Consider the following 27904-nt stretch of genomic DNA (forward strand, 5'->3'; position numbering starts at 1 on the left):
TAAAAAAAAAAGATGGGAACTGTGGTGCTGCATCCTATAGGACAGAGTTATTGAGCTTGGGGCGGGGGTCAAAGGTGTGTTTAAAAAACTAAATATTCAGTATGTTTTTTGTGTGTCCCCTTTTGGTAGCTACATTTTAAAATAAAGTGTAGCTTTAATGACAACTAAATAATCTCTACTGACTTTTTCTGACTGTCTCCTCTTGGCTAGAAGTATCTAATTTATAGTACTCTGCATCGCATATCGGGTGACCCATGGGACATTACCCGTCTTTCTACAATTAACACTCAGGCTCTACTACCAAATGAGAAACCTTAGATACAGACAAGCTACACTACTGGTCACTCGTTTAAAAAAAAAAATTTTTAATAAAATAAATGAAACTCAATCTTGGAGAGGATCATTCTCCATTCATGTCTGTAAGCTCAGAACGAAAATAAGCACAAATAGCAAATGCGGTTTTTCCAAGAATCATAAAGACCAGGATTTTTCCTGAACATGACAGCAACTGGGTGGAAGTCGCCAGAACACACTGGTCTGCAGGCTGTGATTATCCCGTATGCTCCTTCTCGATATTCATCACGCAACTCTGCACTGAAACAACTCTTCCACGACACCATTGGTGCAACGTCCAACCCTTATGCCTGACACCAAGGCATCACTTAAGAAGCAATACCACAACCAACACATTTGCTACCATGCACGTCAAAAGCAATAGACACTTACTTGTCTAACTGTAAAACTCTTCGGTCCTTGCAACGGAAGACGGCTCTATGTAAATACCGATATCACACCCTTAAATGTCACCAATTAAAACTACTGTGTAAATTGATCACTTGTCAACAAGCCTTCCATGTCGAACATACCTGAAATCCTGAAAACAAAACTAGGTATGGAATGCCACCCAAATACAGGCAAACGTCAGTATGGTCCCATTGGACCCATTTGAGATAGGCGACTTTATAAAACAATCAGCTAGGCAGGTAAAAAGGGGACCTGAAACAGATGGTGGAAGAAAGAGGGACAGTGACCACTGACTACAGGGACAAATAGTAACTTGGAAGCAGTGAACAGGAAAGCAGGGGCAGGTTGGACTCGCCTCTCCTGGGCTGCTGTGTATGTTCACCCCGCACCGCTTTTTTCCCTCCATAGACAAATCTGCTTGCTGGACATGGGCTAGCAGTAGCGAACCGATCGCCCGAACTACGCTTTCATCTTCTGTCGCTGTTTTCGTGCGTCACTTCCCCGTAGCAGCATTCTAGTGCAGCCATATTGCTGGTGGTTCTGTGTCAGCTATACATTTGAGTGTTTGGGGCGTCATATACAGAGCTGTTGTCTTCAGCACTGGGGAACCACCTTGTTCGAGTCTGGACGTCGGCTGTTCCCCGTGTGTACCAAAATTATGTCCTCAGAACAAATAAAATTAAATAAACAATGGAAACAAATCGGTGGTACTGTTTCAGATTGGAAAAGGCGAGGGAAAACTGAGGGTGGTGCAGCAGGAGATTAGTGGAAGAGAGGGCCTGAGCCCAGCCTGGACAGAGAGAGGGAGCATAGAGGTCGGGAGAGTTTAGAGACATTAAGGTTGAAAGAAAAGGCAGGCTTGAAGAGAGAGCGAACGCAAGCAATAAGCAGCGACCTCTGATGGGTTTTGGAGTGGGAATGCATTGTTGTGGGAGGAGTGAGGTAGTGTTGGGAAGAGCGCAAGGAGATTAAGAGCGGCACAGCTGGCACAAAAAAATGAAGGGGCCACATAGGTTTCATGGCAGGAACATAAACAGAGGCACAACAGCGTAAAAAAGAGTGCGCTAGAATTTTGGGAAATAACGTGAAGTGTAAAAAGCACATATAACAGGGGCAGTCCTCATGGGAGGATACGAAAGTCCAAAAGGAGGTACAACTGAGCCGATTGACCATTCACAAGCGGTCATTTACAAATGACAGTAAGAGGAAGCCAATAGAAAAGATGGGCTTAAAGCCCATATCCAGCAACAGCATGCCTCGCAGAGCAGCGCATGCACTGCCCTGGCTCAACCTACAAATACAGGGTGAACTCAGTCATCGTAGGGCTAGCTCCATCCTGGTGGAGAAGATTGGTAAGAACAGAACACTGGGTACCAGGGTCTAACTGTATTCTTTGAGAGAAAAGGTAAGAACGTGGTGTGTCTGGCCTACTTTCAATCTTCTAGCCTTAAGGAAAAACAGGTCAGAACTTGGGATGTCTGGGCCTTGGACACTGTCTTCAGAGAAGACTGATAAAAACTCGGGAAATGTGGGCATAGCTCCAACCTTCAGGAAAAAACAGGTAAGAACTTGAGATATTGGGGCTCTGTACTCCTGCTTCAGAGAAGACCAATAAGAAATCAAGACTTCAGGACCTAGATCCAACATTAAGAAGATTTGTATGAACTTGAGACGCAAATCTTATGACTAAATGTAAAGAGAAAATAAAAAAGAACTCAAAACATCAAGGCCTAGTACCCCAGCTTCAGGAGAAGACTGGTAAAAAATGGGAACATTGTGCACGGACACTGCCCATGAAGGAAGAAATTGAATTATCTCCGCTTTCCATTTTTCCACATTTGCTGATTCAAACACAAAAATGTTTCATAGGGATTATGTTGTGAACAGAAAACACTGTAACTCATTTTAAGTGGTACTGACACTACCTGTAAATAACTTTTAAAAAGAGCCAAATGTGCCACATTTCCCCCTAAAAAAATAGGAGATAGACATGCATCAGCCTTTAAGATATTATTAATAAAGCTTTGCAGATCAGTGTCCACTCACGCTTTGTTTATTCCTTTACCATTGCTTTGCACCATCCATCATAAACTTGTGGTCAGTGTTCCTCCCAAAGGTGTAGCTGATGGAAAGTTTGGCTTTTCCAAAGTTGATGCATTATTGGTCCGTTACTAGTCTGAAGCGCCTTAGTCGTTAAACTTCTCACTTCTTGTCAAGAAGGCTGATGTCTGTGATTGTGAAAATATTTTTACATCTGTCACCCCGAGTGGGACGGGTATGCCCAGACGTGGGTCTCGTGCTCTTCATTCCACTGGAGTCAAGCTATCCTGGCTGATGAGGGCTGGAAGCCCGAAACCGGTCCTAGGATGCTTGTTTCCAGTCCAGGGAGGATCTGGTTTGGCAGTTCGGGCTGGACTGTTCCCATTTGGCACAGGGTTAAGACTGATTTGCATATGGCTTGGTCCAAACTGGAATGGCATGGTGAGCAAAAAAACAATGGATTTAGGCCCAGATCTCTGTACTGGGGTGAATGTATGACATTGTTCTGCATTCTGTCCATCAATTGTTCTTTTTGCATTCATCAAACAGTACAGCGGATGCTAGGATGAATGGATTCACTGAATTGAGGTTGCTGATTACGAGATGCTTTTACTAGTCTTGTTTTAACCAGTCATCCCTCAGTCCCATGGGCCACAAGTTTTGCATTTCGGTAAAAATTGACCTAGTTGCATCATTTTTGCTACTTCAGGAGTCTCCACTGCTCAAATGGGAAAATGAAGCTATATCTGAGTCAGATCATCCTGGTCCTTTTCTCATTTTGATGGTGGCAAACATGTGGCAATATACTGCCCAGCCAATATACTGCCAAGCCAATATACTGCCAAGCCTCTCCCACCGGCAATAAAATCTCCCTTAAGGAACCAGACATTTCTCTCTGTTCAGCTGTTCTCTGTAACACATAGATCCCCCTCACTCTGAATACACACACAGATGCTTCTCCACCCAGACACTCACACTCTGAAAATAAAAATGCATTCCTGATCATATTCTGCCCTACTGCAGTAGATCCAACACCTATTTTAATGTTTAGTCCACCACTGTCCAGCTACGCACACGATCTAAGTTGTGCAGAACACCTTTCGAGTCTGAAAGACGAGAGAACAAGAAGAGTGCTCCGAGACGCAATCAACTTAACTGTGTGCAGAAAGCAGATTCCTAAAATAAATTAAACACAAATTAAATAAATATGGTTGTACTCACTCTGAAATAAGCACCTTTTGAGTGACGGAGAAAATGTGTCCTGGCACTTTGCAACTGGTGGGTGTATGGTCACATTCAAATGGGGAAGGTGATACCCAATAGTCAGGAGAGGAGACTGGTAGGATATTTGTGTAGGAAATCCATCCATTCACCTTGTGTCCACTAAATTATTTTTGGGCACTGAATTGCTTGTGTTTACCCCTCTGAGAAGTTGCAACAGGCTAAACAGCTCCCAACTGCATGTAACCTTTTCTAAGATATAGAAAAGTTTTTCTACCATGTAATTGGCACAAGTGACATTTTTGTTACTTAGCTGTAAGGTATGCAGAATGGTATCAGCTACCTAAATGTCAAAAATCCTAATGTGAGTCTGCAGAGAAAGATTTTCTCTACTTATATTAGGAGAAAACCTTGAACCATTAGCACTTGAAAAGCCATGTTACAACCCAGGATATGTCTGGGTTTTTAAATAAAGACACACTTGTTATCACATTTAAATTGCAAATCCTCTTGTGCCTTTTTAAAAGTTAAGCCTAGTTACTTAGTGCACATAATTACTTTTAAAATTATAACTTGAAAATCCCCACATTATAAATGAGTGACTGACTACAGGCACCTTCTGCAGAATATATTGTGCTAAAACCTAGCTTTTGCTAACTCCAGTTGGGAAATGAGTAGAAATCGCATTCTCACAGCACATGTCTACTAAATTAAAAAACAAATTCATCAGACACAATGGATTTTTATTGCATTTGCTACTAAAGTAATATTTATAATCTAGTCACATTTCTGTCTTTAGCTTTAGGATCACCTGTCTGTGCTGATTCACACTTCCTCCAAGAGAGGAAGCCTTATAACACTGATGAAAACAATCCAATCCCTGACTAAGCTTTTTCTGTCACAGTAGCCGGTCATTGAAGACTCATGGCCCTTGGCTGCTTTAAATGAAGGGGGGAGTCCCTGGCAAAGAGGAGTCGATCTCAACTGTGGTGGGATCAGATGTGCTCAAAAGGATTAATGCTCTTGGGCTTGTGTGAGCTGGCTTTGCAAGGTGCTTCGACAGAGTGAGAAATCTCAGTGATGTCTAGAACACACTGAATTCTGGGATAGATGTTGACAAAAAGTGGCTAGCTGAAGCAGGAAATGTGTGACTGTGTTATAAAACCTGGACCAAGATGGCGTGGGAATTTTAGTTTATTTTGTTGAGAGGGTCTCCCAGATCACATCCTAGGGACTCCAATGCGAATTTCTGCTCAGCTACTTTCCAGTAAGGAATCTAAGTGAAACAGATAATACAGAAGGCTACCTTCTGTGTCCTCAAAACTACCATATACCAGTTGAAGGACCGAGGAGAGGTGTGTCATGCTTTGCTTTGAATATCTGATTTTTAGTAGTTGAAAAAGCACCCCAATTTGTTTTAATAACTCCTGATCCTTTACGTCATCTTTACCTCATTTCTGTGTCACTCTAATAATTAAAGTTTGCTTTTGTATTGAAATTAGTTTAAAAATTTCATCTTGTTTATTTCTTAACTGTAATATGTTTTTGGTGTTGCTGTTCATTTACCACATGCAACTTTGTCTGAGGAAGGCCTTGCTGTTTGTGCCAAGCTACCAGGAAACCAGCCTACTCGTGCACACATCACGTTCGCAATTGACCTTAGGATCAACTATGATTCGAATTCCCGCTATTTTTTAGGCAACGACAGGCCTCACAGATTGTCAATAGAGATCTCTTGAGGTACATACTTACGGTCATATCGAAGCTCTGATTGAAGGAGAATGATCTCTGACACCTCATTGGATCGGAATTTTATTTATCTAATAGAATTCCCATAGTAGCCTATGTGTCAATCACTGATGACACAGGGACCAATGTCCTACTGGATTAAGATATGAACGTAGGGATTGATAGTAACCAGTTTGGGTCCCTACTCGTGGGATGCAAAACGGTGTATTTACATGTAGTCTTTTTACCTTGTCAGTCTTTCTGACGAACGTGCTAAACACGTAAACCTGGATATATTCCCGGTTTAGCTTCCTGTCACGTGACACTAGCACACGGAGGACGGGTTGCCACACTCGGCGGACCTACGTCTCGCACCTAGAAGATTCGTGTAGGAACGAGGGCACGATATTTGGAAAAGACGACAGGTAGGATAAATATGCTTACTGAGACCCGAGGACTGATTTCTGTGTTGGAAACGATACAATGTTTCCACGAATTGGTTTGTTTACATGCCGCATTTGGGACATTGTGAGTGTTTTTTTTAGCCACAATCAAGAACGTATTTCACGATATTATAAAGGTATATAAAATAATATTTATAATGGTACCTGAATAAACCAGGGGCAATATGGTCCCATCAATATATAGACCATGGCTTGTATTTTAGCCTTGCTTAATTTGCAATTAATGTACGATGAGAATTTAGGATTAGTCGACACGGGATGACAAACAGAGACTTAGAGTTTTATTGATGAAATGTGGTATCTTTGATCACCATAAACACGCCACAACAAACCTGGACCGTGACATTTTATTTTTTCATCTCCATAGAGAAGTGTTTGTACACGAACACCTCCCTGTTGTTTCCGTGTTATTCCTCGTTTCCACGTACTGAATACAGAACCCCTTGTGGGCCGGAATTACAACCACAATCAAAGTAGGTTCAACCTCGATTTAGCACATAAACTTGCTCACCGAGACGACGGTTTGATCTATATCTGATGTCTTTTCTTTTTATTTTAATTCCCTTGTGTAAACAGAGATTTCGCGAATACCAAGAAAGGTAAACAACCCACCTCGGTATTTTGGATGTTATTCATTTAGTCACGTTATTCTTAACGATGACATGGCACTTTCATCCCACGACGGCGATATGGTTACCGATAATGAGCACAATCAGTAGTTCACTTAGTAACCACGTAGTTTCACGATCGGGCCTTTTTCTCTCTCCATATATTTGGTTGCTTCCAAGACTTTTTGCTCATCATTCCCCTTTTGGGTTTTTATCTTTTGGAAAGACAACTTTCCACCACGCAACTAGTCACTATGTTTGGAATCACGATACCAAACTGTATGTTGATTACTGTGGATTGCATTTACTGTATGTACTTTCACGGTATGAGGTGGCATTTTTTCTGTTTATTTGTACAGCCTTGAGGAAGTCGCGGGTTCATACTCCCGATGCGACGAAACACGTGTTGGCTGTAATCTCGACACTTCACCTGGAATCGTCTCAATAAAGAAGACAAGAAAGAGATTGTACTCTGTTTTTTCAAAAGAAAATATTTCTTATGTACTCATATTTCATGTGTGTATTTACTTAAGCACGTATATTTGTCACGTGTGCTGAGGCTTCAGCAAGAAGTTTTGTTAAGCTCCGGCTTACATCTGTAGAGTGTGTGGTGTCTCTACGCCTTTCAGCACCGTCCTATTAGAGAACGGATGATTTTTGTGCACTTTCTCTGTAGCGCCGGATACCTATGACACATAACCACGCATCTCTAAGCTTAGCTACCAGGAAACCTTATTGTTAAAAAGAGGACTCATGTATAAAGGTGTTTAGCATTTGCAAAGCCTGTGATTTGCAAAAATGCAGATTTTGTGACCACGAAACACTTTTATAAAATATATCAAAGGCCTTTTACGAGGTTGAAAACTCTTTCAGAATTGCACACAATTTCAATTAATTATCAATCAATAGGAGAGTGCACGAAAGACGGATTCCTTTTTCTCTATTTGCAGTGTCATTTGTGACCGCTGTTACAGGCGCAAATATTGATCAGATACCGACCTCAGAATTGGCGGAAATCGTAACTGATTCGTAAAGGAGACACTGGCCCTTTGGGACCACGATTGCCACTATCCTCATGAGAAGTTATATCTTTACCTTTTGCTATTCTGGGAGATCCAAAGCTGGTAGATAAAGTAATTTGCATTAATTTCCCAGTATCTTTTGGTTTTTTTTTAACACAGCAACACACCCCTTTGTTTGCTTTAATAGGAATCTATAAATAATTTAATCAGCTCTCAAATACTTTTTAAGTGATTTTTATTTTAATGTGTTTGAAGATTTAGATTTAGATTTGAAAATGGAAATATACAAGATTGAATCACCTTTCCCAATTTTTTTACTTGTATAGACATCAAAATGTAAGCCAAGGCAGTAAATGCCAGCCATGTGACAGTCGTACATGGGACAGATTCCCTTTTAGGAATTGTCTGCAGCCTCAGGGGGCAAGGGTGAGTGGAACCACTGCCTACCACCCTGATGCTTTCCCAAACAGGATGCCATTTTTTTAATGCAGCACTAGTCTCTTTAATATAAAGACGCTGCTCTTTATGGTCTGGCTTGAGAGTGCAGCTGTCGCCAGACAATTATGTAAGCATTATTAACCAGATAGGGGCTTTGGCTCCTCCCACATTTGGGGAGCCAGGAGTACATGTTTTTGTTGGGCAGACGTTGAGTGCACCCACAAAACAGTGGTTGCCCTCCAAAAAATTGTGATCCTTTTGTTTATTTAAACAGATGCCTGAGTTGGACTTTCAGGGGCACACACATGATATTGGAATGCTATTGAAGTGTCTTAAATAATTGATGTTGTTTTTTACTTGCGGCCGCACAGATTGGAGGATGCAGTCATTAGCATACATAGATTTTAGGCCTGTCTGGACAGTGCAACTTCCACCTGACCTTTTAACATGCACTAATATTTTTTACAGTTCTTTTTTCTACACAAATGCATATTCATTCCAATGCTATTTACTTGTACTTCTCCACATTACCATAGAACATTCCTTTACAGCCAGACCTATTGGCATTGTCAATTCTTGTATTTAAAGTTTCCCATTTGGGAATGCAAGTGAATGGATGGAGGTCTGGTGGAAGGGAGATCTTGAGGTTTTTATCTCTGTATTTGCAGCCAACCACAGGGGTTTCAAATTGTGGACTTCCTAATTAATATTCATTGATCGTATCGCAGATTGGATTCCCATTCGTAAAACGGTAAGTATGCAAATTGCACATCCTTGGTTTGCGAATGGGAGTGGTACATTAGGCCCATAGATTGTTTTGAGTTTGCGGGAGCTCAGCCACAGCTCACATCAAGACTGGAGCCTTCCTTCTCTAGTTTAACAATCTGTTTCCTATGGTGTGATAGGGGTTATGCTTGTGTGCTTACTAGCTTATCTCTTTCATCTTTTTAGGTTGAAGTCACTCAGTGAAGGCAGCAAGCAATGGTCTTCTAGTGCCCCCAACCTTGGGAAGTCGCCCAAGCATGTGCCAATCACAACGGGCTTTGCAAGCCTCACAGAAATGGGTGAGTTTCTTAAAAGCCAGCTAACTCAATAAGAGTGAGATAAAGAAAAATGTACAGTGAACATTTGTTTGCCATATCTTAGCCGAAAGATGGGGATTCAGCGTGTCAAAAATGACATGCACAAAGTAAATACACTAGTGCTTACGGCTTGTGGGCATATATATATAGTACTTGGTACCATTGCCAGGCATCTTCTAAGGACTGTAATTTGTCAGGTGTAAATTCTTCTTTTTTCAGTTTTATTGGTTTTTACATAAGAAAAAACAAAACATACAGTGCAAGAGTTTCAAGCTCATATAAAAGTGGCCCCACATTATAAAACTGCAGCATTTTCCAATGATAAGCAAGATTGTACATGTCAAGCCAGTTTCTTAATGATATACACAACAATAACACACTTGGTTGCTACATTGCTTATAGAATAATACTCCGATCATGCGAAAATCATACTCCATTATCTGCTCGAGTCCCCCTCATCATTAAACTTATCAAGCAGCAGGACACAAACCATTATCTCTCCCACCACCCCCTCATCAGTGCAGGAAAGCCGCATATGATGATCTTCAGCTACCCTCTATTCAATCAGGTCTCTCAGCCACAGAGATGCCAGCAGCACACTAGTTCGTAACCTCCCAATGGCCCCACAACGCTTAGCCAGAAGAAGTGCAAGCTGAGTGAGTTTTTAGGGGATCTTATGCCCGCTAGACCTCACCACCACTCCCAAAAGACAAGCTTTCAGGGTCAAAGAAATCACTAGTCCGGTGACCTCTTCAATCCTTGGCACCACCACATTCCAAACGTTCTGAAACTTGGTGCAGTCCCAAGCTAGATGTAAAAAGGTAGCACTCTCCTCTCCACAGTGCAGGCATTTAGACACCCTGGAGGGGTCTGTCCTATTCAGTTGACAGGGAGTCACATAGGTGCGGTGTAGAAAGTTGAAATGCAATAGCTTAAACCTGTTATTACAAGATATAGTTTGCACCAGCTCAGATGCCCTTGCCCAGTCAGCGTTTGTGATTGGCTCTTCCAGTTCCCTCTCCCAAGTCCATCGTACTGCATAAGGTTTATTCAGCATGTCCCCCCTGAGCGCTGTGTAGAATTATGTAATTAGGTGCCGCTCCTCCCCTACTGAAGCAGCCTCCAATTACCCCGAAGGGTTGCAGCACTGCCAGGAAGTCACTTCACACCTCTCTTGCCATAAATTCCAGCTTGGTGTAGAGTAGTAAATGACCCTCCCCCCACTCCAAATGTGTTTTGTGCTTCTTGAAAACTAAGAAAATGCTCGCTGGGGTATAAGTCGCCCGCCACCCGACATTGTTCCATAGACATATCCCCATAGATTGCCCGGAATGGTGCGAGATCCCAAAGCCACAGCTTCCTATCAAAGGGAGCCCTGCGAAGTACTTTTTGGATAACCTTTTCCCAAATCGCAGCTGTAGTCTTCACCAGATAAAGGACTGGGTGCTCCGACCTCCCCCCACATCAATAGATGCACCAAAGTGTCATCTCCAAGCATATCTCTAAACAGCCTTTTCTCCAAATTATTAGACTCTGTGAGCCACCTTGTGGCATGCTGCAAGTGTGCTGCGAAATAGGAAAATTGCACATCTGGGAGAGCCAACCCCCCATCTTCCATGTCCCTGTTAAGTGTTCACAGAGCTACCTTGCTGTGTCGACCGGTCCATTTGTGAAAGAGCCAAGGCTCAAGCGGCAACGTAGAATTCTGAACTAGGTAGAGGCAGTATGGGTGAAAGACCATTTTTGCAAAAGCCGCTCTACCCATCACTGGCAGGGGTAGTCTGTTCCAAAACACAATTGAGTGTTCAAGACCACCCGTAACCTTGTTAAGGTTCAAGTGCTGATGAGCTGCTTCAGTGTATGTGACGCATATGCCTAGATACCAAAATCCCTCAGTCTCCCAATGAAGCCCCGCATCTGGGAGCTGGTCCAGGGGCTTCCCAACTAACAGTGACTTTCAAATATTGACTCTGAGGCCAGAGACCTCACCAAAGGCCGTCAGCAGCTGTATCAACATTGGTACCGACCGACCAGGAAAATGAACATAAATCAGCGCATCATCTGCATATAGTGAGACAACATGTGTGGAGCCACCCACCTGAATCCCCCAAGGTTCCAGTTCCCTACATAGTAGCAGAGCGAGGGGCTCGATTGCAAGTGCAAACAGGAGTGGCAAAAGATGACGTATCTGTGTGATCCCTGTGCAGACCAACCACACCTCCGAGAGCTCGCCTCCCACCTTCACGCAGATTGAGGGCTCAGTGTAAAGGCGTCTCACCCAAGCACAAACATTATGCCCAAACCCCATACCCCTCAATACTGCATTCCATGTAACAACATGTATACACTCAGCCATGAGTCACTATGTGCCCAGCTTCAAAAGCTGATCTCCATAATCAGCCATCTCGGAAACCCTAAGTGAGAAATACTGGTGACCTGACACCTCATTTGCACTGTAATGAAAAACATGCACTTCCTAACGGGATGACAGCATAGCAATCTGGCATCACCAACTCCCCCCACCCTGGACAGACAGTGAAACAACAACAGATCACACTACAGATCCAGCTTGAATCCCTCTGTCAGGACGCACAGCCTAAACTCCTGATCCCCAACCATTGCCCACCACTAGCCGTGAAGAGGCAGCAGTTAGATCCCATACACAATGCAATGTCACATCCGATAAAATTTCACATAAAGGCCCCAACGCACAAACAACGTAATAATTAGACGGAGTCTCAAATGCACCCTGTATAGATTGTAGACAACCGCCCCCCCCCCCCAGAATAAAAAAACAGATCAAAAAAGATAATTAGTTGAGAACAGTATGACAGTAAGTCAGACTGCGGAGTCACGCAACACCAGGACAGCCGTCTGGGAAGGCAGATCCTCCTCCAGTTCGGATACATTCACAGAGGACACTAATGCCATGCTACCAACTTCTTGGATAACAACCCTCGTCTGGCTATCCCTGCTGGGGGCTGGGCCTTCCCCTGCGCAGGCTTCTCACGTGCCCTCCAGTTAGGACTGAAAGCCCCCGGTACTCCAGGCTCCGGACCGCCAGGGGCTTGGCCTCTTCCTGGGTACCTTGTCCCAAAACTCCAGCCCCCTCTATACATTCTCGGTGGTATCGAAGAAATTAGATTTAGCCCCCCGATGACACCTGCAGTCTGGCAGGATACATCAGCATGTAGTGGAGGCCTATCATTCTCAGCTTAGCCTTGACCTCTAAGAAGGTCTTCCGGGACCCTTGCACTTTATTGATGTAGTCGGGGTAACAAGAGATCCTGTGGTTATCCAATCAGGCATTGCTTTCCTCCCGGGATGCACGAAGGAGACAATCACTGTTTCTGTTGTTCAATATATGGGCTATTATGGCCTGCAGCGGTCCCCCCGGCCTCGGAGGATCCATCAGTGCTTGATGCACCCTCTCAATTGCAAATAGGGGGGACAGCCCACATGGCTTCAGGGTAACACAGATCTATAATTCAATGAAGTCCCCAGTGGCTCCCCCCTCAGAGCATTTTGGGAACCCCAGAAGGCGTATATTATTGCAGTGGAATCTCCCCTCCACATCCTCTGCTCATGTCTCTAGGACCCTGGTCTTTAATGTGACCATAGCCAGCTGTTTTCTTAGTGAGGCCATCTAAGTCTGGAGCTCAGCAATAGATCCCTCAGCAACACAAACTTTATTAGACACCTTGCGAAGAGCCTTACGAAGCAGATTCACCTCGTACGCCACACTTTAAATTTTCCCGTCAAGGCCACCCTAGAGCCCTGAATATACATGAATAGTTCCCCCCCAATGGCTCCCCATCGGACAGCTCCACGTCCTGATCACCCCTGTCACAGGTCTGTTGTGTGTGCCGCTGTGAGGTGGTCGCCGAAGTGGTATACTGCTTCATAGTGTTCCCCTGTGGGGGCTGTGCTGCTTATTTCTCCCCATGAAAAGGCCATGGGGGCCACTACTATCTCACCTTTAACCACAAGGCTAACAGTGGGGTATGATGTTTAGGCGGCAGCTAGTCAACCCCCGCAGCACACAGGTGGCGGTGAAGGGGGATGTTACTACATGGCAGACATCCTCTGTACTTCCCCCAGTATACAGGATAAAAATAAAGTCACATTTGCCTTAAAGCGTATTGTGCCCCTGAAAAGAACAGCAATCAAATCCAGTGGATCCGAGAGAAGGGGTAGACCATTGCCTCAAGCCCAGGTGAAGTTCACAATGGCGAGGTGCCCCACAATAGTGGGCAAACAGGTGAGTTCATCCAAATTCCCCCATACCCCTAGGCTCTGCAGCCGCACATCCACAGGTATGCCGGCGGGCCCTCTGCTCAGCAAATGGCACCGAAGCCAATCGTCCCAAGCACCGCAGCCGCTTACTGTAGCCCCAGGATCTGATTTTGGTGACTGCGCATGCCGCCATCCAGGTGCGACGCCGCCGAGCAGCTTTCCGGTCGGCTCAAATGATTCCCCCATAGATGTGCCACGGCATGTCCCACTCGGGGCCTGGCATGTCCGCTCTAAAGCCGCCTGACTCAGCCGCCTCGAGACACCAAGAGATCCTTCCTGTCTAGGGCTTGGCACTCTGATCCATCGCGGGTCATGCCTGCGGCCTCCGTGCAAGAGCATGCCAAAGGGAAAGCCTGCTGGCCGTCCTAGGTGCAGGGCAGCCCCGGGGGTCTGGCCGAGAGTATCTCAGACCGCGACTACCTCAACTAGCCCGCAGACCTCGACGTGTCCCGGGGCCTAGCCATGCGGCAGCCACAACCTCCAGGCCCGCAGTGGACAACGACAGTTTCCTGGCCGGAGAAGGCCCTCAGCCCCAAATACTCGATGTCCTGTGCAGGGGCCCACTGTGCTGGCTGTTCAGGAGCCGACGGCACCGGAGATGGTAGGATTCCGCAGGATGATGCTGGGGTCGACAGGTAGCCCCTTAGAAGCGCGTCCTGCTGGCCATCTTGCGTGGCCATGCCCTCATTTGTCAGGTATAAGTTAACCAGCCTCCTGTGCCTAACTTCAAAAACCCACATCCACAATAAAACACCCATGCATCAACTTCTGTCTAAAGCCAATAGCCAACTATTTAATTCTTGGTTGATTTGAATAAAATTAAGTGGCATCCTAGGGGACACTTTGTCAGTGGCTCTAAGTCCAACCCTTAAAAGCAAGTGTTTTCTGACAGCAGGGCTATGGCACAAACCTAATGTGTAGGAGAAAATGTTAATTTTGTAGGTTATATTTCTGAACATGAACAGCTAATCATGCTCTGTGATCTGTTTGCCTTTATTGTTTTTTCTTTGTCTTAATTTTTACTTCTGTCCCCTATTGAATGAGAAGCCCGGTGGCCAATCAATTTCTATATAAATGGATCAATCTATCTTCATTGAATGACTGCAACCCCTTCACCAGCACTTGGTTCAGATTTGCCTTATTTTAGAGTGCAATGTGCCTCCTTGTAGGATGAGCTTGCATATCTAAACAAAGAGTGAAGAGTGATCTGTCTACTCTCAGGACATTCTAGCACATCGTTTACTTTCTGTCAGTGGAGACATCAGAAGGAATACTTACTTGACATGTATTTATATTTATGGGAACCTGTTATACTTTACTTCTTTTAGCATTTCCTAGAAACATAGTGTCCCTGAGAAAAGTGCTAATGCTCCCAATACTGTACCCAAACGTATAAGATTTGGGTCTGGACTCTAGAAGCTCCCTGGGTGTATCAGTGGTTGTCAGTTGGAGAGAAATCTCAAACCTCTGTGTGATGTATCACAATATTTGCACAAAATGGCAGCCATACTTTGTACTCCATGTTGTTGAGACAATGGGATATTTTCAAATGTTTTAAGTAACAGAGGTCTGAGCTGCCATGTCTAGTTGGGATCAGATACCTAGTAGCAAAAACAGTAAGCCAAGCAGAAGAGGACATCAGACTAAAAGGTAGTAGCAGCTGGCGATTCATAGACGAAGATCGAGTGGCAAAGGTAGATTCAATACCATTAAAGAGGCAGACTTTGTTGCAGGAACTGCTGCAAAACCAGGCAGGCGAGAAGACCATTTGGTGGGTACGTCGAGTTATAGGAGTCTCTGCCCAAGCCAGGTAGAAGCAGCTGCCAGATATGAAAAAGATATGGGCCTTCTGCTAAAAGCTGCAGCTGAAGCCAAAGAGTACATAGAGGCTTAGTGGTGTAGAAAGCTACTTAAACAAGATAAACTATTACTGCTGACAATGTTTGGAACATCATGGAAGATTTGGGGCCCAAGGGTGGCTTGTAGCTTAGGATTTCAAATCGGACATGTCCAAACTCACATTGCAGTGTCCTTTTGTTGGGCCTAGTTCTGAGTCATTAAAACATTTCCTTATTTTCAATGACTTCGTAGCCCTGAATTTGAAACCAATAATTAGCATAGCCACTGATAAAACACTTCTGGCTTTTAGATTACATTAGGTAAATTCCAGAATGTATTGTTGATTTGAGTATGACTTGGCTTTTGTTGTTTGTCTTTCGCAGAGGAGTACCTAGAGGTTGAAGGGTTTGTGCCCCAGTCTCCCTACTCCAACCAGTCCTACCTCAGCCTCCCTATCCAAAGCGATGCCAATAACTGCATAATTTCGGACGATTCAGGTCAGGCGGTATCCTCATCAAGTGTCATCTCGGACAGCCATAAGCGCAGCTCCCACCGTAAAAAGTATGACTTGGTACTCCTGGGCTGCGCCTCCATCTTGGCATCTGTCGGCCTTGGGAGTGATATCCTGGATCTGGGGCGGCAGCGAGTGCTGCAGGAAGAGCACCGCGCCAAAGACGAGAAGAAGAAGCGTGACAGTCTTTTTCAGCGTACAGGACGCTTTCGTCGTAGCACAAGTCCCCCAAGCCACATTGTATCCAAGAAAGATGAGTCTGCTCTCCCTTCCCTAGAACCCTCAACATCAGTCACCCTCCTGTCCCTGTCTTCCATTTCTGACTGCAACTCAACTAAGTCGCTGATCCGTTCTGACAGTAACGATGTGAATGTGTACGAGATGCCAGTCGCTGTGGAGCCCAGTCCAGAAGCACTGAGGGGGCAGAATGCCAACCCCCTTGTGGACCTTAAGGTGGAGGGCTTCAAAAAAGACCCCAAACAGTCATTGACTCCTACCCATGTGACAGCTGCCATGGCGACCGTATCTCGAGGGCACCGGCGCACTCCATCTGACGGAGCCATCCGACAGATAATGCAGACTCATAGGAGAACGCCGTCGGATGGCAGCATGCCGCTTCCCAAGGACACAGGTGAGGTTCAGACTCTGTGTTTGTTTCAAGTGTTGTGTGATATTGCCTCTGTTTATGCCTACATCTGTAATTTTTCAATGTTTCTGCTTGTGCAAATTGTATTCCCATAACTGGGTGTAATATTCTAGATAATAGTTTTTGGCTGAGTGTATTTGTGGGAGGAGGACTGGGAGGTCTCATCTAATTATTTCCTGAATATACTGTCACAAACACACTAGGCAGCAGTTGGGGTAATGGATGTTTGGTTAGGGACATCTTCTAACAATATCAGGGATGGAATGGCACCATAAATACTCAGAAACTAACTTAGAAAACAAATAATTTACGAGGGCTTAACATCTGCTTGAAGAATATTCACATTACGAGGAAACTAGGAATGTACTCTGATGTCGGTTTCCTACAGGAAACCCAACTTCAATGGGGTAACAAGGGCAGGCTGAAATCCAGTTCTTTCCTAGAGTGGTATGGTTCTTTTGTGAAGAAAGAAGTGGCTGAGTTAGCATACTTCTCTTCCAAAATATAGGGTGGACTAAAGGATACTTGTCATCGGTGGGGACCATGGAGTAGCCTCAATGCCCCACTGGTCCATGCCTGCTCCCCGCGTCCTGTGGGAGCCAGCATCGAATTTGACCAGAGGTAGCTGCTGAACATGCAGCTCCCTCAGTCCAAAAGCAATTCTGCTCCACTTTCAGCAAGCAAGACCCTTTTTAATGCTCGTGCTTGCTGAAAGTGGAGCAGCATTTGCTATGGTTTGGCGTGAGCAGTAAAGCTCCCGCCAAGCGATAGCAAACAGCTATGTCCCGAGGTGGCCACCCTGGGACATAGCAGGAGCTGGCCATGGGGGGTAGATATTCGAGGCCCATCTATAGCTGCAGAAGGGGGGATACACAGCCCCCCTCCTTTCTTTGAATATACGCGGGGAGGTAGTTGTCTCCGGGCTGTGGGGGGCCCCAAGGCTCCCCCACATTAATTAAATATAAAGCACCAGGGAGGTGGTGGCCCCCGGGGCATTGGGGGGGGTGAGGTCCGTGCAACCCACCCGCATTTGTTGAGGAAACATCTCCAGGGAGGTGATAGTCACCGGGGCTGGGGGGATCTGCGCGCCGTCCATTAATACAAGTTTAAGCTCCAGGGAGGTGGCAGCCCCGGAGCTGTGGGGGAGTCCGCGCTGCCCCCTCCGCATTTTTACTTGTAAAGCCCGGGGAGGTGGTGCTCCCCGGGTCGGGGGGGGGGGGGGTCAGAGAGGCCTCCCCCACCATTTAAAAACTAAAGAAGCCCCAGGAGGTGGTGGTCCCCGGGGCGTGCCATGCAGGCACCCCTGCTTAATTTAAATCAAAAACCCTGGGGAGTTGGTGGTCCCTGGGGTTTGATTAAACTCTAGGACGGGGCCCATGCACCCCCTCCTTTATTTTTCATATTCCCCACCCGAGGGGCTTCCTTTAAAAGAAGTGTGGGACCTCGCACTGTTTTTTTTTTTTTGCTTCAATTTGTCTGCGGATCCATCCGCAAATATACAGAAATATATAATTAATGTATGCTGGGGTCCCTGTGGGGAACCTTCACCATATCTGGGGGGGCAGGGTATTCCTACCCTGCCCCCTTTTCTTTATTGTTTATTTATTTGTGGAACTCGTCTTCAAGCCGAGTCCCAAGATGGCTGCCAACACTTCCTGGTTGAAGTGATAGCATCTAATCGAATTTCAGTAGGATCCTCAAGTCCACTGCAAGGACTTGTGTCCCCGAATATCTATATTTTTTAAACTTAAATATCTCTGAAACAACTGAATGGATTTACACCAAATGACAAAAAACACACTTTCTGGACCAACATCTAGCTTTCTGCCAAATTTGCATTAATTTCTTTCAGCGGTTCGGGCTGTAGTCATGTTCAAAAAATGAAAAATCCCCATTGACATAACGTGGGTAAACACATTTTGGGACGCCCCACCTTTTTTTCCTCTGCCCTGCTTGTCTGATCACCCAAAATCTTTCAACACAGCGGCTAAACCAAAAAGTGTATGTTTTTGGAACATTTCGTGAAGATCCGTCAAGTGGCGCCAAAGTTCTTGGCAAACCAAAAACACTTTTCTTATGAAAACTTTGGTCCTAACTATAACTACCTACTGGCTAATGTCAGTAAGAGATAGATCTAGATGTGCATACATATACCAACACATTAGAATTTTTACCAATATGTATACACACACATATACACATTTTGCAAAGTCATATGTTTATATAAGGCAAATATATATAGATGTATTTGCCTTCTATAAACGTATGACTTTGTTTAATGTGTATATGTGTGTGTGTATACATATTGGCAAAAAGTCTAGTGTGTGTATATGTATGCATTTTTTTAATTAACATTTTTTTTAAAAATAATTGAAAGCCCTAAATCCCTCCCATCTCTGCCTTTCCTTGCATTCTCTCTCACTCCAATCCTTTCTGACTACAGTGTACACCTAAATATGCTTTCCATACTCATACCTGCCAAGTTTTCAGCATGCACATGAGTGACATTTCCAAGTTTACATTATTTATGAGTGACATTTTGTCTATCACAGGTGACACTTTGAGAGATGACATTTTATCAAGACTAGTTGGGAAAAAACGTGTGTGGGACAAAACAGTCAACTCGTCCAAGAATTGCAGTATCTTGATTAGAATACTGACTCCAACATAGGGCTGTTTGAGATTTTTACAGTTGTTGTGCATCAGGTCCCAAAGCGCTTTGGCTCCTCTATTTGTTTAATAACATTAAATAATCTAATCTGTTTAATTCACTGTAACAACTTGGCACACTCGCCGCCATTAACCTGAGAAACCTTTCAAATGTGTGTGCTGCAGCCCACTGTCATCTACTTATCAGGAGGGCGCTGATCGTAGTTCCATAAAGTGCTGCTTCCTGCTCTCAGTGACGGGCTTCATCAGCTGCTCAAAGTTATTCTTTTGTTCATTTGGGGGAGCCAGGAGTCTGTTGCTCTCTTGCAGAGCTGACGAGCCAACCGGCCAACTGCTTCAATCTGGAAGATACACACCTAAACAGTGAGAAGTTGACTTCGTATCTGGGGGCCGGCAGGTGGGACCCTGTCAGCAATGTCTCTGGCATAAGACACCTGGAAGGCTGAGGAGAAGGGGCATTGTCTGTCGACAGTACTCGATAATGCTGGCAGAGAGGTCTGGCTCCCCATGTGCAGGTAGGGCCTGAAACAACACAACATGATAATTGGCAAGTTCTCTACTGGCCGGTCCATGATTGGCAGCGTTGCACGGCAAGGAGAAAAATAAAACTGCTGCGTCTGTGTTTGGCAACCTGCTGACTCATTCAATCTCCTTTATCTGCGGTCACAGAGATGGGGCAGACTCTAGGTGGAAACTAGGCAAGGCGTCACTTGGATCCACATGTGTCGCTGTCTATTTGGCACGGCTGTTCATGTGGTCTAGCTACACTCTGAGGCCTGACTCCGATTTGGCCATGGTGGTGCACTGTGACCTTAACACAGCCGGCAGTGCTTTGTTTGTTTGTACAGTCTAGTTAATAAGATAAATAACATATTCATTCAGCAGAGCAAGCCAATCTGAACGCACTGCTTGGAAGGCCGGCGTTATTAATTATGCAGCTCGTTGGGGGTGGTCCTCGGGGCATCGTAAATGCGTGACTAATGCCTTTTAGTGTGGTGATGCAGACAGCAGCATTAAAATGCGTTTGTCTAACCCATGATGCGTGCTACTTCGCAGGGCTGCATCCTCTTCACTCTTTCTATCCCATTCATCCAAGTGCACGTATCCATGTTACACCTGCTGCTCAGCCAGTATGAGCGTGCTGTGTGGAATGTTGGTGCATGGTGATGCGTTGGAATGTTAAGGTGTCTGTGAGGTGCTAGAGTATCAGTTGGAGTACGGGCTGAGCAGCAGGAAGGCTGCTCATGGTGGGGCTCATCATTGAAGCTTATTATTGGAACTTATTACTTACCTACAACTACGATAAAAAAAACATCTTGTATTTAATCTACACTTCAGCTAAATGGACTTCTCATTCTAACAGTCCACCACTCCTAATAACATTTGACATCTCCCCTTTTAAAAATGCACTTCAATTAACCTACATTTCTAGCATAAATTAATGAGATATCAAGACCACAAACGTAAGACAAGTGGTCCTACAAGTAAAAGGAAGCACATATTACTTATCTACTAACTATTTACCTCTAACATAGGGTTCCGGAGTAGTGTGCTTCTCGCCGCAAAGCATTTCAACACCTTGCCCAGCTGTAGTAAGCACAATATAAATACTATTTACAACTTATTCACATTCTCCTCTGGGATTTTGCAGTCTTATTCATGCTCTTGAAGCTTCGCTCCGTTGGGCAGTAAGCATCGGGCCGGACCGGGCATCGGGCATTTCCCCAGGAGGCTGGAAGGGTGGGGGCCTTTTTGGTTACTGGGGGCTGTTTTGCAGTAATGCTGTAATATCGGCCCCTCGTAGCAAAAGCAGAAAGCAAGCATAGTTCTCTCACTTTCATTTCCAATGTCCCGGGGGTCAGCCAGTGCTTAACACTTGCACAAGCCCTCCTCCCCCCCCCCTTCCAAACTTCTCTTATAGTGATCCGACCCGCTCACTATGCACCAGGGTGGTCTGACAAAATTGCCCAGGCTACTTTGGGTTTCCAGTCCGGACCTGGTCAGCGCCACACACATTTTCATAAACGTACATTCAAACCAGGGCTTTAAGTAGAATGAAAAAACTAGGGGGTCTCTAAAAGGGGCGTGGTGGATGTAATTATGGGGGTGGCTTAAATATACGCTAACTAAAAATCTGTGCTTTTGCTGCTTCTGTCATTGCATACAGATATATAATACTGATACAACAAGTAGCATTACACCTACAAGAAGCCAGGGCTATTGGCTTTGCCAATGGCTGTTTGTGTAAGATAAATAAGCAACAACTACGGCTTCATTGTATAGAATACTGAAAATGCTTCCGTTCTGAAATGATGAGACTGAAAGTACTATGGGAGTCTCTTTGAAGTTACCTCCTGAGGCCTGAGCCGGGAGAGACCAACGGTGAGACACTCTGCTGATTTTGACTTTTTAACAATTTGTTTTTAAAAATACCTTGCACATACCTTTTTACTTTGCGACAGCACTTGCACTTTAGCGTGATTTTTACTCCCGGGGTCTGTTCACAGAACGCTGGACCGCCATCTTGGGAGAAGTGTGGTTAGCGGTCTAGACTTTACGGCCCGGGAGGAGATAAAAGGGGGAATGGCACGTACGCGCGCAGCGGGCGTGCCGCAGGTGCGCCTAAGGCAAGCCTGTCTGCGCCCGTCCGCGTCTGGCACGTGCCTTGCGCTATAACCCCTGTGCGATTTCTCAAAGCTCAGAGGCCCATAACATATTCAAGAGAGCAACTGTTAATGCTGAATCCAAATGTTAGCGTCCTCTGTAGTGCGTCACTTGATCTCAGGAGTGAGCCAAAGAGATGTAAACACTGTGAGTTGCACTTTTATTTATAACAAGGTGAAGGAAAGGACTATTCAGGAAACACCTAAAAGTATGGTAAACTCGAAAGCGTGTAAAGCAGTGCTAATTAATGCACGCTCATTGATAAAACATAACATAGAATTAGCAGATTTGCTAGAAAGCCAAAATTTAGATTTGGCATTTATAACTGAAACTTGGGCAGATGCTGCATCAAATCCAGAGTTGACATTAGCACTTCCTGCAGGTTACTCTATGATCAGAGCTGATAGAGAGCATAAGTGGGGGGGCTCGCTATCATCTCCAGAGAAGGACTTAGAGTGACTGGTTGTGCGAAAGGGAGTTCACCAGATTGTGAAACGCTAGCTTTCCAGATAACACTTAATAATAATTATACGTTAAAAGGATTTCTCATATATCGTCCGCCGAAAGCTCGTACTCCACTGATGGAAAATATAAGCCCCTTTTTGAAGTCTAGCATAAATTGCTCAGATTTTACAGTATTCGGAGATTTTAACTTTCATCTAGAAAAGAAGATGATAATAACACTACTGCGCTTATTGACTCAATGGCAAGTTTTTCCTTGGGACATATAGTTAGGCAAGAGACTCCTATTGCAGGGCATACCCTGGACGGAATTTTTACGTCCAATCCTAGGATAGAAGTGTCGGAAGTTATGCCTGTTATATGGTCAGATCACAAAGCCATAATATTTACCATACAGGATAACGGGCAATCAACGATACCAACTGATACCCAGGCTAGAGCCGTTCATCAAGATTGGGCCAAAATTAATATCTCACAGCTACAAGCGGTATAAGAAGCAACAAAGCCAAACCTAGAGCCAGACTTGAATGCTATGGTTAATAGAGTAAACTCTTGGGTTAAGGCAGCCATAGATATAGTAGTTCAAAAGAAAACCTCTCTGTCTAAAAGGAAACGACCTTCCGAACCGTGGTTCTCTGAAAAACTTAGAGAACAGAAAAAAGCATGTAGGAGGTCTGAAAGGAAGTGGAGAGTTAATTATGACGAAGGGAGGAAAAGAGAATATGCACAGACCTTGTCAGAATATAAGAAATTGATTAATGAGGAAAAGAGTAAATACTTCACACACAAAATCTTAGAAGCCAAGAACACTAGAAAAGAGCTATTCGACATAGTGAAAAGACTCGCTAACCTTCCAGGGAACTCTCAGAAGATGAACAATCCGGAGTTTTGCAATATTCTAGGAGAATGTTTTACTGATAAAGTGGAGACAGTATACAAAACTTTCAGTGAGAGCACTAATTCGTCCTCTGACTCTTATCAAGCCAGGGCTACATACAACAGCATCTAGCACCCGTTTTTCCTTCCTCCCGCCCACGGAGGAACCGATTATTCAAGTAGTAACGACTACGAAGTCTGGAGCCCCGTCTGATCCTTGCCTCCCAAAGTTTTTCATATGTTCACAGAAATGATTAGTGAGCAACTTACAACAGTATTTCCAGAAATAATACTGTCAGGGCTGTTCCCAGAGGCTTGGAAAATAGCCTCAGTTTGGCCTTTATTGAAAAAAAAAAACCTCGACCCCACCGAACCAGGTAGTTACCGGCCGATTTCAAGGATCCCCTTTTATTCCAAGGTGTTGGAGAAATTACTCAATAGGCAGATTACAACCTTTATTTTGGATGAAGATCTCTTAGACCATTCGCAATACAGGTTTAGAGAGGGCCATGGAACAGAGACAGTTCTGGTGATGGCAGTAGAAGAACTTAGAAGAACATTGGACGAGGGAAGGAAGGCCGCCTTGATTTTGTTAGATCTGTCGGCAGCCTTCGATACGGTTAACCATGGAATCCTAATCAGAAGATTAGAAGAGTTGGGATTCCAAGATACCGCCTTCACTCTACTATCATCATATCTAACCAATAGAACGTTAATTGTAGAAATGGATGGATTTGCCTCCAAATCATTTAAACTGCCATGTGGCGTGCCTCAGGGTTCCTCCCTCAGCCCCACCCTTTTTAATATTTATGTGGCCCCCTTAGCAGCAATTATTAGGAAATGTGGTTTCTCAGTGTTTTCCTACGCCAATGACACGCAGGTGGTGGTATCGGTATCAAATAATATTGAGGAGACAGCAGACTGTTTTAACCCCTTGTGTGCCCATGACGAGCTGGTCTCGTCATGGGCCGCGGTTGCGCTGTGCCCATGACGAGTCCAGCTCGTCATAAACCCCGCCCGCTAATGTAACGGCCGGCACCCGGCGGGGAAAGGGCGTGGCACACAAGGGGTTAATACCTGCATGGCACAGATCAACATTTGGATGCAGAAAAATTGCCTCAAATTAAATGGGGAGAAAACAGAGGTGCTGATACTAGGGTCAAAGACCTCCTTCTGGTCCCCAAGATGGTGGCCGGCTGATCTAGGTGACTGCCCAGTTCCTGTCACGAAGGTCAGGAACCTAGGTGTAATATTTGATGAAAGATTGACGTTTGAATGTCAAATTAAATAGCTGGCCTCCATTTTTTTGGGGCATTCTAAAAATGATTAGGAAGATCTGTCCTTTCATCCCATTGGACGCATTAAAAACAGTGGTCATGGCCGTAGCCTTATCACGATTGGACTATGGTAATGCTTTATATGTGGGACTTCAAACACAGCTTTTACTTAGACTTCAGTGGATGCAGAATGCAGCGGCAAGAATGATTCTGGATATCCCCAAGTATGAGTCTGTTTCACATCGACTAAAAGTCCTCCACTGGCTTCCAGTGGGTAAAAGAATTATATTCAAGTCGCAATGCCTGGCATTTAAGGCAGTGGCGTAGCTAGTGTGGGGCGGTGGGGGCGGTCCCCCCAGGCAACACTATTTTGGGGGCGGACAAAGGCATTCAGATAAGGCTCTGCTTGCTTTCGTGGATATTCGTAGACGGGCAAAGAAGGAATAGGACTCGGGCAATGTCCTCTTCTTTTTTGTGCAGGCAGCTCCACCCCCTCTCTTCCTATTATTTCCTCTCTTTCTGTCATGCTCCCCACTTACTGAAAACCGTGACTTGGAGAAACGTTCACAACCTCTCTTTCCTTCTTTCATTTAGTTGCTTCCCTGTGAAATGGATCCAAAAAAGAAAAACACTCTTGCGAGAAATGTCCTTTTTCTGACATTTTTCTATTCCAAAGTGCAGCGGGATGGAGAGAAATAGAAGGTTTTAAATATGAAAAATAAATACATAACTAAATAAAGCAAGACATAGGGGTTGCAAAGTGGCCAGATTGGTTTTATTTACATCCAAATACATCAGCATCACTTTACAGAGTTTGCCAGTGAAGCGCTACTTTGTTTTTCTCGTCTTTCTTTGAACAGCATTGTTGTTCCCAGGTGGGAAAGTGTACCATTCCTGGAGGTACTGCAATACCTGGTTGATGGGTGGATTGGAAAACACAATGTGTACCCTGGCTCTGTGGTTATGGAGGTGTTCTTTTTTTTTTTTAGTTTAATATGCTTTATTGTAACATAAGAGACAGTAGCAGAATATAAAACATAACTTCTAAATAAAATAGAGTAAATAGACATAATCACAATAGAAAGCATTGTTTTAAAATTTTAAAGGGAAAAAGAAGAAAAAGGGGGGGAGAAGGGGAAAGTAGGGAATACTAAATATATTCGTAGATACTAAATAAGTATTATAACATTATGCTCCTAAAAGAATACATAATATAAGAAAAAATTAACTAATAAGTAAAAATACTATCTGAAAGAGAAGGAAAAATAGAACAAAGAGAAGGGAATTCAAGGGGTTTGGAAATTTTCTGAGCGACAAATAGAAACTTTATGACGAGAAACTGTATTTATAGAACTTGCATTCAAATAATTAGTTAATGGCAACCAAAACACATCTCTATTCACATGAGCATTAAATTGGGAAGCATAAGCAACATCTAATCTGTGATATTGCCATACAGTATTCCACCATGACTTGAGTGAGAGTTTGGTCAAACACTTTCAGTTCATCGTAATTTGTTGAAATGCTAAAGCCAACATAAGATCAAATAATCGTTTGTTGGGAGAAGGCAGGGAAATGGATTGTGAGAGGCTACCCAGAAAAAGAAGGGTATTGGACATGGGAGTATGGATCTGAAAAATGGTAGATAAACGGGTCCAAATTTGGTTCCAAAAAGAAATTACAGGGGGACATGAGAAAAGAAGATGTGAAATATCTGCTGAAGGAGAATCACAGTACCAGCATTTCTTATCATTAATGTGTGCAAAATTTGCTATAGAAGTGGGAGTGAAATATAATCTGTGATATAAGTAAAACATGGATTGAGTGGTGGAAGCAGATCTTGAAATCTTTAACGACTGAGCCCATAACTTGTTCCATACCTCCATGCTCCATTGGGATCCAAAATCAGATTCCCAAGCTAGTTCAATCTTAGATTTATCACGATCAGTGTTTGTGGTAAAGAAAAATTTATAAATTAAGCAGGCTTTCGGGGTTGACGTTAACATTTTTAATAATGAGTCATGCATGATTGACGGATCTTCGGAGGGAAGGGAATAAAAAATACTAAGAAGTAATTCCATAAGGATGGAAAATGTATATAAAAAAGAATGAGCACATTTAAATGTAGATTGAAAAACAGGAAAAGAACAAGGAGAAGTACCATCAAACAGATCTTTAACCCAGGTGATGCCTTTTGTCCTCCAAGAGGACCAGTATAAGGGTCTATAATTAATAGCTATAAGATGATTATACCACAGAGGAGAACACAAGAATGTATTTCTAGATCTTATTTTTGGTTGAGTATGTGATTTTAACAGAGAACAAGTGTGCTTAAACAAAGGAAGGGATGTGATGGCATTTTTAGCAGTAAAAGAAAGAACTTCCTTGGGGGAGAAAGGGGTAAGTAAGCAACATTCAATTTTAACCCATAAAGGAGTAAAAGGAGAAGATTCCGTGAGAAGCCAAAAGGAAGCTTGTTTTAAACTAAAAGCCTTGTGGTATTAACGCAAATCTGGAAAATTTACTCCACCTACAAATTTTGGTTTCCTAAGATGAGTTAAAGAAATTCTAGATTTTTTATTTTTCCATAGGAATTTAGAGAGGAGAGAGTCAATCTTTTTAAAGAAAGAAGTAGGGATATGTAGTGAAATCATAGAGAAATAGTATAATAAAGTAGGAGTAATCATCATCTTAATGGAGTCGAGTCTGCCCCACCAGGAGAGAAAGAGAGGATTCCAGGAAATTAAGAGTTTTGAGATGCGGTCCAAAACCACATCTTATTTTCACTGAGTTGGTAATAGAATTCGAAAACCAAATGCCAAGATATTTAATTTTAGAACTGTTCCAATGAAAGCCTGTGGATTCAAACTGCTGCTTGAGACAAAATTTAGTAAGAGGTAAAACTTCTGTTTTGTCGGAATTGATCTTATAACCTGATACTGCCGAGAATTCAGATATCTCCTGTAATAATGAGGGAATAGAGGAATTTTGGTTAGAGATAAAAAGTAAAATATCATCAGCATAGGCCGATAATTTTAGATGATGAGCCCCATATGGAAAACCAAAGATAGAAGGATTTTGACGGATACGAGAAAGAAAGTGTTCAAGAGAGAGAACAAACAGGAGGGGGGATAATGGACAACCTTGTCTAACTCCACGATGAAGTAAGAAGCGTTGTGAGATTTGCCCATTAACGATAGTAGAAGCAGAGCGGGTAGAGTAGAGGAGAGAAATGAGAGAAATGAATTTAGTACCAAAACCATGCCAACGGAGAGATTTAAACAAAAAGGACCAATCTACTCTATCAAATCCTTTT

The 27904-nt window shown here is 43.8% G+C and overlaps 1 protein-coding gene across 1 annotated transcript in view; it reads left to right on the top strand.

The window, feature by feature from the left end:
* The window catches only part of MAP3K10 (mitogen-activated protein kinase kinase kinase 10), a 222796-nt gene that overhangs the window by 180493 nt on the left and 14399 nt on the right, over positions 1–27904 (top strand). The window contains exons 8-9 of the mRNA XM_085625342.1: positions 9217–9329; positions 15866–16624. Of these exons, the coding sequence (XP_085481468.1) occupies positions 9217–9329; positions 15866–16624 (872 nt within the window). The remainder of the gene's footprint in view (positions 1–9216; positions 9330–15865; positions 16625–27904) is intronic.

Source organism: Triturus cristatus, chromosome 9 (genome assembly GCF_964204655.1).
Source record: "Triturus cristatus chromosome 9, aTriCri1.1, whole genome shotgun sequence".
In the NCBI taxonomy this organism is placed as follows: Eukaryota; Metazoa; Chordata; class Amphibia; order Caudata; family Salamandridae; genus Triturus; species Triturus cristatus.